At 41.9% G+C, this 15549-nt stretch overlaps 1 protein-coding gene across 4 annotated transcripts; it reads right to left on the bottom strand.

Moving 5' to 3' along the window:
- Nucleotides 1–104: 104 nt before the first annotated feature.
- Nucleotides 105–12266, bottom strand: p2rx1 (purinergic receptor P2X, ligand-gated ion channel, 1). Of its 4 annotated transcripts, none has more exons than XM_071521603.1 (14): nucleotides 12092–12266; nucleotides 8430–8574; nucleotides 6907–6978; nucleotides 6500–6569; nucleotides 5055–5142; nucleotides 4764–4844; nucleotides 3941–4082; nucleotides 3601–3746; nucleotides 2298–2388; nucleotides 2135–2200; nucleotides 1948–2043; nucleotides 1383–1472; nucleotides 1214–1258; nucleotides 105–750 (listed from the first exon to the last, which is right to left on the bottom strand). In XM_071521603.1, the coding sequence occupies exons 1-14, from the start codon at nucleotides 12226–12228 to the stop codon at nucleotides 745–747; spliced, it is 1275 nt and encodes a 424-aa protein (XP_071377704.1). In that variant the 5' UTR covers nucleotides 12229–12266; the 3' UTR covers nucleotides 105–744. The 4 variants fall into 4 exon arrangements, with proteins under 4 accessions (XP_071377704.1, XP_071377705.1, XP_071377706.1 ...); XM_071521604.1 differs by having other exon boundaries at nucleotides 6512–6569; XM_071521605.1 differs by lacking the exon at nucleotides 1383–1472.
- Between the last annotated feature and the right edge of the window lie 3283 nt (nucleotides 12267–15549).

Below are 15549 nucleotides of genomic sequence, written 5' to 3'. Positions count from 1 at the left end.
AATGATTTGATCTTTGGTCATCACTTTTGTCTGTACTCCTGTTTGACTACTTGTATGCTAGAAAGCCAACCACATGGATACAACAAAAAGCAGTAAAATCACTGTACATGTTTTATTGAATGTATTTGTCAATCACAAACTGCATATGAGGGATGAATCACTTAACTAAATGTTTTATGTTCTGCTCTGACCGCCTCCAAGTAGCACATCCATGTGTTATGTGTCTATAAGTTGCTTTGTGAGCAAAAAAAAACAAAAACAGACGCAGTTACAGAGGTCATGGATGAGTTTGGCATGATTTGTGTACACAGGGGAGCATTGAAGTGCCAAACACTGTGCTTTCACTTATGGATGGATATGGACACAGGTAAGAGACCGAGGTTACACCCAAAACAAGAATACACGCAACCGAGCTACACCCAAAAAAGTACACATACAGCTGAGCTACACTATCTGTGGCTCTACACACAATAGCAAGAGTCACAGTCACTCAGGGCGACTTCATGAGTGGGAGGAGGGTCCCATGCTCTGGTACATGTTGAGAGTGGAGAGTGGGTCTGCTGCTGAAGATCGAAAATAAATTCTGTAGAGGACACATGGACCGATGTCAGTTGACCGTGTCCTTTCCAGTCCCCCAGAGTCCTTTTAGGTGTGTGTGTGTGTGCGTCTTAATGCTATTGCAGGGTTCCAGTGCAGTCTACTTTCACAGTGGCATGGCCCATGGCTTGTGAGTTTATCCCCTGGTCACTCCTACACATGAGTAGCAGGTAAAACAGACAGTCATCACATTAGAGATCAATTTTAGAACCAACCATATAGGATACAGTATGTATGTACACTACCAGTCAAAAGTTTGGACACACCCATTTTTCTTTATTTTCACTATTTTTCACATTTTAGAATAATAGTAAAGACATCAAAATCTTATATTTTAGATTCTTTAGTAACCACCCTTTGCATTGATGGAAAGGCACAGGCTTTGGAAAGAATTTCATACATAGAATTTCATACATACAACTTTTTCTAACTATATTTGTCTAAGAAACAAATTTCAAGTATTTAAGCATAAGCCTTTAGATCGGAATTGCTTTAAGATAATGAATAACATAGTTCATTCAATCAGGTGTGTCCAAACCTTTGTATAGTAGTGTATGTAGCTAGATACCAGAGTGGTTTAGTATCCTATCAAGGTTTTATGACATTAGCCCCTTACTTTGGCTCCTGCTCTCTCTGTGCTGCATGTTTCTGAATCAGGGTCCTGCAGGACAAGAGCCACATAGTTAAGTCCAGTAATGTGCCATAGTGATCCACATCATTAAATATGACGTGATAGAATCCATTAAGAATACTACTCTACTTTCTAGGCTTCTACATGCACTCACATTGCACTGGTCAGTGGCTTGGACTTGTCCTGCATTTGCTTCAAGGGTGTAATAGACGCTTGTGTCTAAACCGAGCGACTGGCTGTCGTGCTGCAAATACAAAATGGTCTGCCTGTTTCATTTAGCTCTCGAAGAGGGGAGCTGCCTGAGGAGGAGGAGAGGATCTTCCAGCTTCTAACAAGACTATGGGCTGCACTGCTTGGTAACTATGTGAGGTGATATCTAAGGATAGCCGGTACTGTTTTTCATGATGTCAAGAATGCCATGGAAATAAACACAGCGTTAATCTGATGTCTAAGGTCACTGCTCCTCTGTGTTAGTGAGATTTTAGATCTGATGCATGCACTGGCTTGGCACTGTAGCATTCCTTCAAGTGAGCTGAAATAACACAGTGAACATCCTGGAGACAGCAGATAAACTATTATGCCACTGAATACTTTGAAGTCTGCTCTGCCTCTGGACTGTTATTGTTAAACACTTCTCTGCTGCCATCTTGTGTTCAAACTGAGTGGCTCCAAGTATATTTTTTCAATTTATATGAGACAATACACAGGATAGAGCTTACCTGTGCATGTGTGTCTGTATATTTGAATTTCATGTTCTTGTAAAATTCTCTCTTTGGTAGCAAATACAGCAACACCAAGTCACATACTACTGTTGCCTGAAAAATATAAAATGTCATGTCTGTACAAATTATTCAATAGACAGAGTAATTCATTTTACATGTAGGTGTTACTTAAGCTAAAACTCACCACTCCAAAAATGCCCACTCCAGAGCCTATAGCTGTCAGTGTTGGGATGATATCAAATTTTCTTGCCTGTGAAAGACAGTGTGACAAAGATTCTAATTTCCCTTTGACCATCTCTCTGGTAGGAAATTCACTTGAAAGTAGAATACTCTGAGATCAAACTTACCAGTGATTGCACAATGATATCTATCCTGATGCCAAACACTTTGAGAAGGGTTCTTTTCTGCTGCTTGTCCTCCATGTAATGCTTTGCATACCTACAAACAGGAATGGAAAATCATCGCAATGTCTGACATACAGTATGTTACATATGGCAAAATGTAAATGATTGGATTTTGATTGATGTCAAGGTAAGTCTGGTAAATCTGTACATTTCCCACGTAGTGCACATCTGTCCATTTGAAATGATATTGCTCAAGAACCTGCAAGGACCTATCTTCTGTTTAGCACAACATCATGCCTCCATTATGTAGCATCTCATGGGGGAAATGAGATAAGTGTAAATCATAATGATAATGAACCAGAACAAAGCAACAAACCTACAGAATGTAACCCCTATAAATAATTAAACAAATGAATGGTGTCTATCCCTCCCCCAGAATGGTCTCATTAGTAAGGAATAATGCTCAAACACCTTATGTGTTGTTACCTCAGAACATAATGAATGGCAAGGAAGGCGAAAAATGCATGCAGTTATCTGAAATTAATCAACACCCCTCAGCCCAATTAGCATTGTATATTCACCTTGGCTGTGGTGTAAATAATGGTATACTAATGACTGTGCTGATGCATGAGCAGAGAGAGCAGACTGTCTTGGAGTACAATATGCAATAACAAGTGCCAGTTTCTGACAAATCCCAGAGCTGCATGTTGAACTGTTTCTTCTGAGGGAAAGTAAATTCATAAACTCCAGTTGGTCTGCAGTTAGTACAAGCTTAACACGCTTGAGACAGAGTTATATCAAGAGCAAATAGCAGGTTCTCAAGTCCATGATGGACTGTGAAGTGTGCAATAATTATAAATATATGGTGACAGTTTCACTATGAAAATGAAAGTTGACATATAGGGGATATTTTATTATAAGCTGTTGAATAATGAATGAAAGTGGGCCAAGCACTGAATGCTGAGACAGACACTTACAGACAATTAAATTGAAAGTGAGGCTATTAAATTGAGTCCTACCAGCCTACATCTGATAGACTTACAATAAGTCTATATTCTATAAGGTTTTTCACTAAACAAAAAAAAAGAGATATAAAGCTGCTTCCTACCTTATGTCCTGACTGATAAAACTTTCATTAGATGGCAGAGTATCAAAACTCCTTTAACCAGGTGTCAAGGACCTGCACCAAGGCCAACCATGTATGTACCATGCCTGTGTTTCTACTGATACATTACTGTATGAGGTTAGCATGGTCACATTACAGTACGGTCAGCTGCTGCTACATTAGTGAAATATTTCAAAGCACCTGAAGTTGTAGCCCACTGACGCTCTGGCGTTGTCTTTCTCAGCTGGGTTCCCATACAGACCGTGAAAGTTGTACTTTGGTTTACATTTTGTTACATCCAGGTCCAGGTTACACGTCCAGTCGACGACAATACCGATGGCCCCTCCCTGTCAGGACACAATTACGCAATACACACAGTCTAATGCAAGTCACCATCACAACAAGAGGAACTAAATACCAACAAAGACACTTCATGTGCAGCTGTAATTGTGATTAAAATTAAACGGAACACTGCTCGGAAAACCTGCAAGTCATTCCGTCTCGCTCACTCCCTGATAAAGATCCTATGCAGCACACTTACCACTTTGGCTATTGTGGTGAAATTGAAGCCAGACAGCTTGACTATGTCTCCCAGTCTGAATATGGGGCACAGTGGAGCTTCCTTTGGATCAAAGAGGCATTTGCTGACGTACCCAGCATCAATACTCTCCACCAAGTTACTCCTGAAAAGACAATTGGTTAATAATGCAAAGTGATAAATGGAGCTTTCATATGCATTGACTAAAAAGAAACAGTTTTATCACGTTTATCGCTCCCACTATTTCTGTATGAGCCACTCTCCTATTGTGTATGCTTTGGCAGTTGTGGGTCAAACAAGGTCTGTTCCTCCTGAGCACCACTATAATACATTTAGTCTAGTGTGTCCATTTTGTCAAGGAAAGTGTAAACTCAGCACTAGATATGTTTATCTCAGCCAATGAAATGGATGGAGGGCTTTTCCTGTGTCTGCCTCTACGCACGTTCACTTCATGATTCTTCATGCTATTTCATCTTGAAGCAGTTAGTTCTACACTGAGTGCACAAAATATAAGGGACACTTTGCTAGTATTGAGTTGCACTCCTTTGCACAATTCACGTCTCGATTGTCTCAAGCCTTAAAAATACTCCTTTATCCTGTTCCCTACCCCTCGTCCATGTCATAACTGAAATTGATTTAATAGGTGTTTTATAATGGATCATAGGTTTGACCTAGATCTGCACGATTACTCTGTTTCATGAAAAGACAAGGTGTGTGTAATATTTTGTCGCATACTTGGAGTATGTCTGCTTGCAAGCTAGGGCGTTTCTTCTAGTATTTATTGTTGATCTAAACAATCTGATTTGACATGAAAGGGGTCCATCACCTTGTAACACCAAACAGTGGAAAAGTGATAGAGTTTTTGATGAACAGTGTGTAGTTCTCTGCCGACATCAACAGAGGAGGACTGTATAGAAACAAACAGAACAGAGCTGAGTATCAATGTGTTGAAGAGCTTCATGCAAGTATACTATAGTCATCAAACTATATTTCCCATACACAGCCAATTATGTAATCAGACTAATCACACAGAATAATTACAAAATCAATCAATCATCTCAGACATTATAAGTCAGTGTCATCATGTGTTGTGAAAAAATTCAGTGTTTGTGCATACTCTGGTATATTACGATCGTCTTCAATGGGGCACCAAGCCAACACCTCGCACGTCTGAGTGTCATTCACACAGACTCCCGTCATGTGTCCTTGGGGACAGACGAGAGTTATGATGAGTGATAATGAAGTGGAGCAAGAGAGAAGCAACAGTACAATATGTGTGTCTGGCACAAAGGCAGAGAGGACGTGGGCTTCCACGTCAAAGCATTATTAAACACTTTCTACTTCTACTTTTCGTCCTTATCTACATTCAGTATCAACAGAGGCACGCAAGAAAATTTCCCCACTGAGGGGGAAGCAAATGCTGAAATAGCGGTTCGCTTTATCTCGCCCTGATCCCAACATACAATTTCCTCCATGTGATTAGCTCCGTTGGTATCAGTCTCCCTCATCGTGTGTTGGATAAGTGTGAGATTCACAGACAGTTTCCCCCAGGGTGTTTGGTCACTCAGCTGGATCTTTGACCTTTCGCTGAAGCCTACCAGCCTGTGTAGCTCCGGGGGTGCCCCCTCTGTTTAGTTGTCTACAGGGATCGTGACAGTTTGCTGCCTCAACAAGGATACAAGCACCTCAAGGTGAATGTGACTGTTCTGAAACAGACAGATCTAAAGCATCAGCCAACACTTGTCTGATTGAAGTCGATGTTTGATACAGAGGACTTGAAAGGCTCAGAATTTGACCCCGGGACAGATGGAGGACCATAAATTTATGTAACGGCTCTTTGACCTGGCTGCGGTTATATTGGTTATATTTGGACTTATTAGAAAAGCTTTTGTCTGAATGGCTGTTTGCTTTTAATGTCTCTGTGTACTTTACGATCTGTGTCTGTTCATAGGAGTTAATGTTTGTGTGCCTCTGCATATGCGTGTGTGTCTACTTGTTTAAGGCAGGGTTTTACTTATGTTTGCACGCTTCAATAATCAACAAGCCATGAGACGGATACACACACTGTGTTTGGTTGCTAAGACTCAAGTTGTTGATTTTAATCACTTTTTTTCTCATGGTGCAGGACTAGGGGAATGCATGAATAGTCTAAATGTTTATCTTAGTGGCTATACTCCAATGATTCAGGGCGAGTGTATTATAGCTCCTACTGTACAAGGCAAACAGCTAGTCGCAATGAACCACAACCCTCTGCAAATACAACGCGATCCTGCAGCTCTCTCAATCAATCATACCCCTATCACTGTATCATGTGTCCTGAGAAGGGCTTAAACAGTTAAAGCCCTTCGCAAAACAAACCGCGATACAGAAAAAAACCCAACTGATCTCTGTTTAGCAGAATCAGGAAGTGTATCAGAATGGAATTTCACAGTGAAAGGATGTGAAAAGGGTTAAATGTGAAGTGTGTGAAGTTGTAAGGGGAAGTGAGTTTGGACAAAGAGGACAGACGGTTAGTCAGTGAGGAGTGTTAAGGTCGCACACTGTCATGCCGTCAGGATTTACCATGTCCCGTACGTTTGAATCTCCCTCCTTCACAGTCTGCTTCTGAGCTGCAGCGGTGCTTGCCAGCGAGCTGTAATACACAAGGGATCGGGGTCGGTGTGTGCACATGCTTGTGTACGTAAAGGGACCAGTGTATTATAAAAGAGTTACAATGTAAAAACAATTTTATTTTTAGAGTGGTATGATATATGAGATGACCACTCTTTATTTAGTCTTTGGGCAAACAGTCATTTTTTTTCACTATCGATGCTACAATTTGACAGCTACCCAATTATGGAAACAGATTTGGAATGATAAGACCCACTTTGCATTTTGTTTTACTTTTTATGGAAGTGAAAATGAGAGAGAGAGAGAGAGAGAGAGAGAGAAGGAAAAAAAGAGAGACAATCAGGAACATGTTCACATACCTCTGGACATTTGCCCATCTGCTGGCCTTCAGTTATAATGTAGTTTGTCATTACCACAAAAGATGAGTCTCCCTGAGGGGTTTTGGATTGGGAGAGGGAACATGTTAGAATTTGATTCTGATGTTGTCAAACATTATTTAGTTGTCAATCATCATTGCCCAATCATCAATTTATCTTTTCTTTGATCAGGATCCCTCCTGTGAAATCATCACTGCATTCAAATTCCTGCTCTCCTCTGAAAATGATTCATATGGTTTTCTCCACCAATCACAATGCCAGCTGAAACGATTCAGATTTGCGTTTGACCCTGGTGAAAGGTCTTTTACCCTTTTATGTCTTTGGGAATTTTCCTGTTGTAAGCTGGTAACATTTTGAAGATGTCACCATGAAAACAAGATGCTGAGTCCTGCACCACTGTGTTCTCCTCTGGTCATGTAAATCATTAGGTTCCTCATCACAGAGGCCAAATACAGAACATGATGTTCGTCCTGTGGAATAATTCCTGTGACCTTGTCACACACAGCGCTAAATCAGTCCCTAAACAACATCAATCCAACCGATTATGTAAATTGATAAAGCAATGTCTGTTTGTGCAACACAGTCAGACACAGAGATGGATTGCAGAATAGAGATGAACTGTGGTGACAAATGCGTCTTTCATGCCCAAAGATGGCTTTCAGTGACACTATAATTGCTGAAGGTAGGTCAATAGGCTTCTGATCAAATTGTTTTGACTAAGACATTAAAGGAACTTTTCATCCTGTTTGTCAGGGATTGCAATGGCCCACACCCACACCTCAAAGCAAACACTGCAATCTTCATTGTGTCTTCTTTATTCCTCTGTCAGAGTTAACGAGACCCAGCGACATTTTAGGCAAACAAAGGAATATGTTTGACCAAAGTCTCCCCTTTGGCAGGTTGTTTGCCCAACTTTATGCAGGACGCACGCAATAACTCGAAAAGCAGGGAGATACCTTCATGTTGACAATGGCAGATTATAGTGGATCAAGGACAAATTTATGTACTGACAGTAACTTTCAATCTATGTAGAACACATCTGACTTGTCTTAATTGATTTGATCTGGCATAAACTCAAACTAACACGGATGTAGTATGTTCTCAGGTCAACACTGTATTGCCAACACTGCTATAATGACGCACTGGGGGAAATAAACAGGAATACACTTTGAACTTGTCGTAATCTGAACAATGACTGAGTTTCCTGAGGGTGTAAAGCTTTTTGACATTGCTTGATGGCCAAAGTTAGAAGCGCCTGACTCATCCTGATGCTCATTCACTCTGACATGCACATATGGACATTCACTTCATGACCTCTAACTATTATCCAGATTGACTAAAACCTTTAAAATGTTCAAAGTCAGCACTAAGACTTGGGATAACTGCAAGGCAATTTGCCACCAATCAGGGGTGATGTCATTGGTTTTGCACACGCTAAAACTTTTTGCATCCATGAAAGGCTTCAGTAAATCAGTGCAGGCCCACGCAGCCGGCCAATCACCAACCTGCGGGGGGAAGACATAGTCGGCCACGTCCCAGACTCTCTCGTCCCCGTCCATCTCGGTGTAGCCCACTCCTTTCATCTTCGTGAAGACGGAGCTGACGGCCGTATCTGTGGACTGGTAGCCTTTCTCATAGATGAACACCCACCTGCATGGGACAGCGATAGGTCACAGGGAGTGTTAGGCCTGTCACCATCTCTGACCCCCCCGCCCCACCCCGCCCCAGGCAAGGGCATATCTATTGGTGATGTCAACATTTCTGTATATCTATTCCACATGCCGGCAGCACACCTCGCAGGCGCACACGCTATATGACACATGCATGTGTTTGTGGTTACGCAATGTGTAGTGGTGGTCTTGCTTGTCATTTTGACACCACAAGGACAAATCATGACATACTGCACCTCAAATGCACAGAGATTTGACAATATTTTTTCTATGTTACAACAAAATGTGTAAAGTAACAGTCACCACAGTGCTGCAGTGAACTATTATAAGTGTCCACTGTTTAGAAAGTGAAAGTGGTGGAAGTAGAAAGTGACTCATATCCTTTGTCTTTACTTTCCTGTTGCAGCTGTGGTCAGTAGTTGCTGTTTGTTGCCTAAAACCAACCATGAGACTTTTTCAGCTGATACCACAGATCCCCAGACACCATTTGCAAGGTATCTGCATGTCATATTAAAATGTCAGCTTGCATGGTTATCAGTGCAAACAGATGCAAACCAGGGGCAACTGAGATATAGCTAGGCATCCACCTCCGAGAATATTAAGTAGTGGGAATGAATGTGATGAATATTCTATATGGGTTGCAGGAAATTTTTGTGTTCAGGCTCCTGCATAGATTTCATCTTACAGATTAGACCTATTTTTTAAAGAGAGGTGACAGACACAGTTACCTTTGTGTGGCTCTGTCTGTCAGTCTGGCCAGGAAGTATGGGTAACAGCTGGTGGTTATATGTATGATAGGTAAATTGGCCAATACTTCACACCTATTTACACACACATGCTGATTTTATATAGGATATCTAAAGCAATAAGTCCTTGGCAGCAAGCCTACAGGACAGCATGTATTATGGCACATTTCTCTGTGCGCTATGGAAGCAACAGACGTACTGACCCATCTCTCCTAAATTAAGCCGTACTCACGACAAACTAAACGCCACAACTGTTACTTCTATCAGTTAGGCTAATCAGATTATGAAAGTAAGACCTAACATTCAAGGGGCAGTGGAGAAAAATGGAGCACATAAATGTGAAATTAAGCGTGAAATAAGGGAAGGATCTTCCAAACCAGCAATCTAAGTAAGATCTGTATCTGTCCCAGCAGACGGGGGAACAGGGAGGCGGGGGGGGGGGCTCTCTGATGTGCTCAAGGCTTTTCTGCCCAGCACACTGTGCCACTGAGATTAGTCTTCATTTTGTTGAGAAAAATTATAATGAAAAAAAAGAAACGGTCTTTACTGCACGATGACAACTAATCATTGTGAAATTTAAACAATGGTTTGCCGTTATTGTCGACTTAAAAGTGACAAGATGAGAATTAATTAAAAGAGTGGGCATTCAGTTTGCTGCAGCTGCTGCTTTCCATTAAATCGGGCTTTGTTTTTTTTTGCCTTTATCTTATTTGTCAAATAAGAAGGGGGTGATCAAATAAGAATCACCCCCCTTGACTTGCTAAAAGAAATTATTTCCAAAACAGTTTGTCTAGGATTTTTTTGTGACATATCTGTGCAAAGTGTTCTATTCTGTCAAACGTTGTAGAAATGTAGTTACACAAACTTTTTTAGCAAGGGTGTTTATGGAGTAAGTAATAACCCTAATAGCTGCATCATTTTTCATATACGCCAGGACTGAGGCAGGATTGGGAGTAGTCTAGATAGTGAAAGGACAAAAATATAACCATTAAATCAGTGCGTCAAACCCTAGAATAAAATGTTCATAGTTCTGTTGATGGGAATTACACACAAAAAATGTGACTAGGACAAATCTAAATTTCCTGGTAAGACTAACACTGGTTGAGCTCCTGTCCATTCTCTTTGACTCTGCTGGTGTCTGTCTCGCAGCACCGGAGCTGTCTGCTCCGGTGCTGAGAGAGGAAGGCTGACTTGTGATCCGACCTGTCAGCTTGCTGCCCGGCTCCTGCAGAGGAGAATCCTAGACAGCTCTGTAATCACATCCCCCTCCGTGCCCATCACAGCCAGGCCTAATGTGGCCTGATGGCTGGGGAAAATAGGTGACAGGAGGAGGGAAGGAACCAAGGAAGGAAGGAGGGAGAGAAGGAGGAAAAAGGGCAGGAGGTCTCTCATGCACAGCGATCCCCCGATACCAAAAGCGACAAGAGGGACCAACACCTCTGAAAGACACTTTGACTACTTTTTTTTCCTCGTGAGTGCACACAAAATCCATATTGACATTTCACATTATCCCCCAGCTGAGCTTTATCGAGGTTTCAGATTAAAGAAATCAGGGGTGATGGAGGGGTGATGATGCTGATGACTATTTGATGATTGCCACCTTTGACGTTCTGCATCATGAAAAGTCCATCACCGCGTGTTTCAGTGAAAGCTTGTTGTTCTGCGAGGAACAACAGCAGCACTCTGGGGAAATGGCCTTGATCAAACACAGTGACAAGATGGACCACAACAGATCAGTTTAAATCAGCTGGCGGTTTTCTTTTGATATGACCTTGCTGGTAGCGAGTGAAGATACTCTAACATTTGTCTTTCTCTATTACATTTCGTCGGTCACCTCTCAACATCACCAGCAAGAGGTAACATATGGCTGTGCTCTTTGGCAGTGAATTGGGCAATATTTGATTGTTATCTGTGTGAGCATATGCCTCAGCTTGTTCATCACACACAGTTCCTCAGGTTCTGCTGCTCACAGATGTACGCTCATTGACATGAAAGGCAAAAAACACACACACACAAATACACACACACAGTCCATGAGTAATTTCAGAGCAACAAAAAAAAGGAAACCTGTGTGTGTTGTGATACCAAGCTCGCCTTTCCAAAGAATTTCTCTCCCGAATGTGTAGGCGATCCAACATGTAATAGCAAGCGTGTGGTTTGAGTCAGGCAACAAGCGTAAGTTAACAATCATGCGGTTACGTTGTCTCAACTTGAATGTAGGTGTCAGAGAAGGGCATTAGTCAAGACTGGTGATAAGAGATATGTCTCCTCCAATCTCGTGCTCCTGCTCTGTCCTCACCGCAGCCAGCAGTTGTGTCACTATTTTTTACAACAGTTCTCAAATCCAGATAGGTCTGTTTACCGTGTCAACAGTTCCTGGCAGGATACCTCCAGTTTCAATTATGTCAAGCTCACCTAACTGAAATAAGATGCCTTTCTTAATAAAATGACAGTATTTGTTTTGGGTTTTTTCACCAAATTGTATACATTTTGTTCTTATATTATGTCCTGCAATCCAAAAATAACATATCACGGTTATGTCATTCTCTACAGCTCAGCCAGCAAGAAATAAGCATAACAACACGTGCTTGGAATGAGTCAGTTGTTGGAATTTAGGGGGTCACTGCAAAAAGGTAATTTTGCATCAAAATGTGTCAGTTCAGGCAAGTTCAAACATGCAAAAGCCACCGCTGCCCTTCCTGCTCTTTAAGTTTGCCTGCTGCAAAAATGTAACAGAGGAGTGGGTCTTACCCGATGATGTAAGCGAGGACCCCCAGCTGGATCAGTCGACACACCACTCCCACCCTCCTGTTCCTCACCAGCACCTGGCGCGGGGTCTCATACTCGAAGAAGAAGTCGGAGAGGGCGTTGGTGATTTGGCTCTTCATCTTCTGTCGGCTGACCCAGAGAGAGGAGGGTCTCTCCACCCCACTTTCATACATACACCCGGGCGCCTCTTCTCCTCCTCTACTTCTCCCACCTCGCTCCTCACTGATGGCAGAGGTCCTCTGCCTCCTCCCATAAGTAACAGCTGACACGCTTCACTAGTAGTCCTGAAGTGTGGGACTTCCTCCCTCCCTCTTTTCCGCCCTCCCACACTGCCTGTTTCTCTCACATGCTATTCTCTCTCTCTGTCTCTCTCTCTCTCTGTCTCTCTCTCTCTCTCTCTCTCCCTCTCTCTCTCTCTCTCACACAGGAACCCCTTTTCTATCAATCTTCCCTATAATATTTTCCCATTTTTCCATTTATTTTATCAATGTATCTCTTGACTGTCCCGTTGCCATTCTCTCTCTTTCTCTCTCTCTCTCTCCCCCCCCCCCCCCCCCCCTCGTCTCTCTTTCTCTCATCCAAATCTTATATATTCAATTGGTGAAAAGATATTTTCGAAATTCAGTCTTGAGAGAAATAGTGACTTCGCTGCTAATTCAACTAACTCAACAACTGTCACAGCAGTAATGAACCTCCTCCTCTCTCCAGGCAATCAGACCTTATCATTTCCTGAGACACTCTCTTCCTGCATGCTGCACAGAGATAAAGACCACATAAGCTTGACACAAATATACATATGCCACAGTTCAGTTTCTTTGCCTACTCCCCTGTCACCCAATGCAGACATTAAGCCTTCTTATGTTTTATCATTGGTTTGTGTGGGGGCACAAGAAGAGAAACAGGCGCCTGTTTTTCTCATTCCACTGAACAACCCACTGTCTCTTATACAGACCCTCAATTAAATTTGGTGTGCTTTGCTATTTCTGCTCTTCATTCTTAGGGGAAAAGAAGTTCCAAATGTACAATTCACAAAAAAGTGAATAATTTAATTTCGGAAGTCACAAATCATGTCAAGAGCTAGTGCCTGAATCCTTCATCACATAAAGGTTTCCCATCAGAAAAAAGAAATATGTTTCTCACTTGGGTCCAGTACTTTCTGATCTTCTGAGATTAAATGGTGCTTCTCATTTTGGAATCATGTTGAAAATCTAAATCTAAATCTGGTTAAAGCCTGTTTCTGAAGGCCAACAAATATAAGTCACAACACTGGAATTTACCCCAGAATGGCAAAGCCTGAAGCTGCTATGATTGCAAGGTGCATGGCCAGACCTTTAACATTCAGTTTAACCCTATGACCACAACAGCAGAAGAAGAGCAATGTGATGTGATAAGATGTTAAGAGTGCATAGAGAGGTCAGTGTCACCAGGTAAGCTAAAGATGCGTAGTCTGCAGCTCGGGTTGATATCTTGGCTGGTGTATGAGACAGAAAAGAGATAGAGAAATTATTAGCTTGTATTGCTCCCAGGTTGTCTTAGCAGTGTAGCATTGGATAGGCAAGTTGCCTTTGAAATACCTTTATTTAGGAATACTGGAGGTGATGCTGGTGAAGTCTGAGGACACAGCAGTAAGAAGTGGAGCATCTGCCCAAGAAACTGGGAAGAAATGGATCCCTAAAGAAGCAGCAAGCACAGCTGGCACGTTGACGCAGGGACACTGTGGGGCGGGTGCAACAGGGTGATGGAGGCCTTGGTGTTGGTGCAGTCAAACCTGAACAGAACAAAGCAACATCGTGAGAAAAGAGGAAGCTGGCAGTGGTGCAGACACATCAGCAGAAAGAAGCATCAGGATGTGAGAAAGCTGTTTCATCACCAATCAGGAACAGCGGTTGAAGGGTTGAACTCTTGAAATGTAGAGAAGAAGAAGTTTAGTTGGACATAACTTTAGAATATGGAAGCATCTAGGATTATATTTGTGATTGAAAGAGCCTATAATATGCTATTATCAATGCAAAACCGCAAACAGTGGGTAGGTGAAGACCCAACATATCCTCTGTGTTCAGGCACAGCAACACTTAAACACATCCAGTCAGGACACAAAGTTAATATTTTCCAAATAAAGCAAAAAAGTGTTCAAGTGCCTGACAGAGGCAAGTGAGAGCAAGTCGAATGCTTCACCTGTTAGCAGAGTAACTCCAATCACATTCCCAGCTTCAACAATCGCCCTTTCTTCTAAGTCAACCCCTGTCTATGTAGGCACTCACCCTAGTTAAACAGCATGGGATAGTTACGTCATATTCTAAATACATACTCCTGATGCCAAGACTATGTACGTGCACAGACTGTTGGAATTGTAATGGCAAATACAAACAGGACACCACCTGCAGAGAGCCTTTAAAAAGCACAACAAGTTTCAGCAGTCATGCCATGGCTATGTGATGTTATGTAGACATGAACTCTACTGTCTGCAGCAGTACAGACACATTGAGGATACTTTCTTCCCGCTGGCTCTGGATGTACATGGTGTTGCTTCAAATCGGAACTGTTGACATGATGAACAGTGGCGTGAGAGGGTGATAGTAATATGTCTAATTATTATCATAATTATTAGTCAAAGAAGCCCTTGAAGACCAATTCATCATCACAGTTATTCTCATTTTTCCTGTAGAGCTGAATAGCCTGAAATGTTTTGATTATTGAATATGCTCACATTGAATTCACAATTTAGTAACGCCTTACATTATTCATGTGCAAGTTTTCAGTCATGCATCAGAAAATTGTTTTCTGTCTTCTGACTGGGCCTTCAAATCACGCTTATTTTGGAATCGTTATTGAAGAAGCATCTGTCTGAGGATGAGCAGCTGAGCCAAGATGCAAAGGGACAAGATTTCCTACTTTAGGATGATAGGCGGGGACATAAAAATACTATACAGTAAAGAATTACACACCTTGGTTTACTTGTGTTTACTTCCTAATAATAATAATAATTATGGACCCTGACTAGCCGAGCAATGCACTTCCAAACTACAAACAGAACAAGAAATGTTCCCAAGGCTTGTAATTCCAGTGAAAATACTCGCCATGTATTTTCTATGACAGTGGCCTGGAATGGTTGTTTTGCCAGTTTTGCATCTGACCAGTTCCGCGAGATAATAATTGCCAAGATCATAACAATTTGGAAATTAAGTGGTAACACCTGCTAAGTGATTACTGCCATGAGGTACATTTTAATCCCCAACCAAAAATTTAGGGCCATCTTTGTATGAGCGTATTAAAGTTAACAACATTATGTGGCAACTGCTTCTTAAGCTGATTTAGAGTGTTTCTGCCTCGCAGACAGATTAGCGTCTAATAGCATGCCCAGTAGTAGGCTAAATTCAGAATCAGAGGGCTTAGCAGAATCACAAATAACCTGTAAACTGACAGTCAGACAGACAGACAAG

The sequence above is a fragment of the Centroberyx affinis genome, unplaced genomic scaffold (genome assembly GCF_046629955.1).
Source record: "Centroberyx affinis isolate AG114_WGS23_722 - 3 ecotype Tasmania unplaced genomic scaffold, CSIRO-AGI_Caff_v1 ptg000900l_1, whole genome shotgun sequence".
NCBI classification, from domain to species: domain Eukaryota; kingdom Metazoa; phylum Chordata; class Actinopteri; order Beryciformes; family Berycidae; genus Centroberyx; species Centroberyx affinis.
This window is presented reverse-complemented; position numbering and strand designations above follow the sequence as displayed.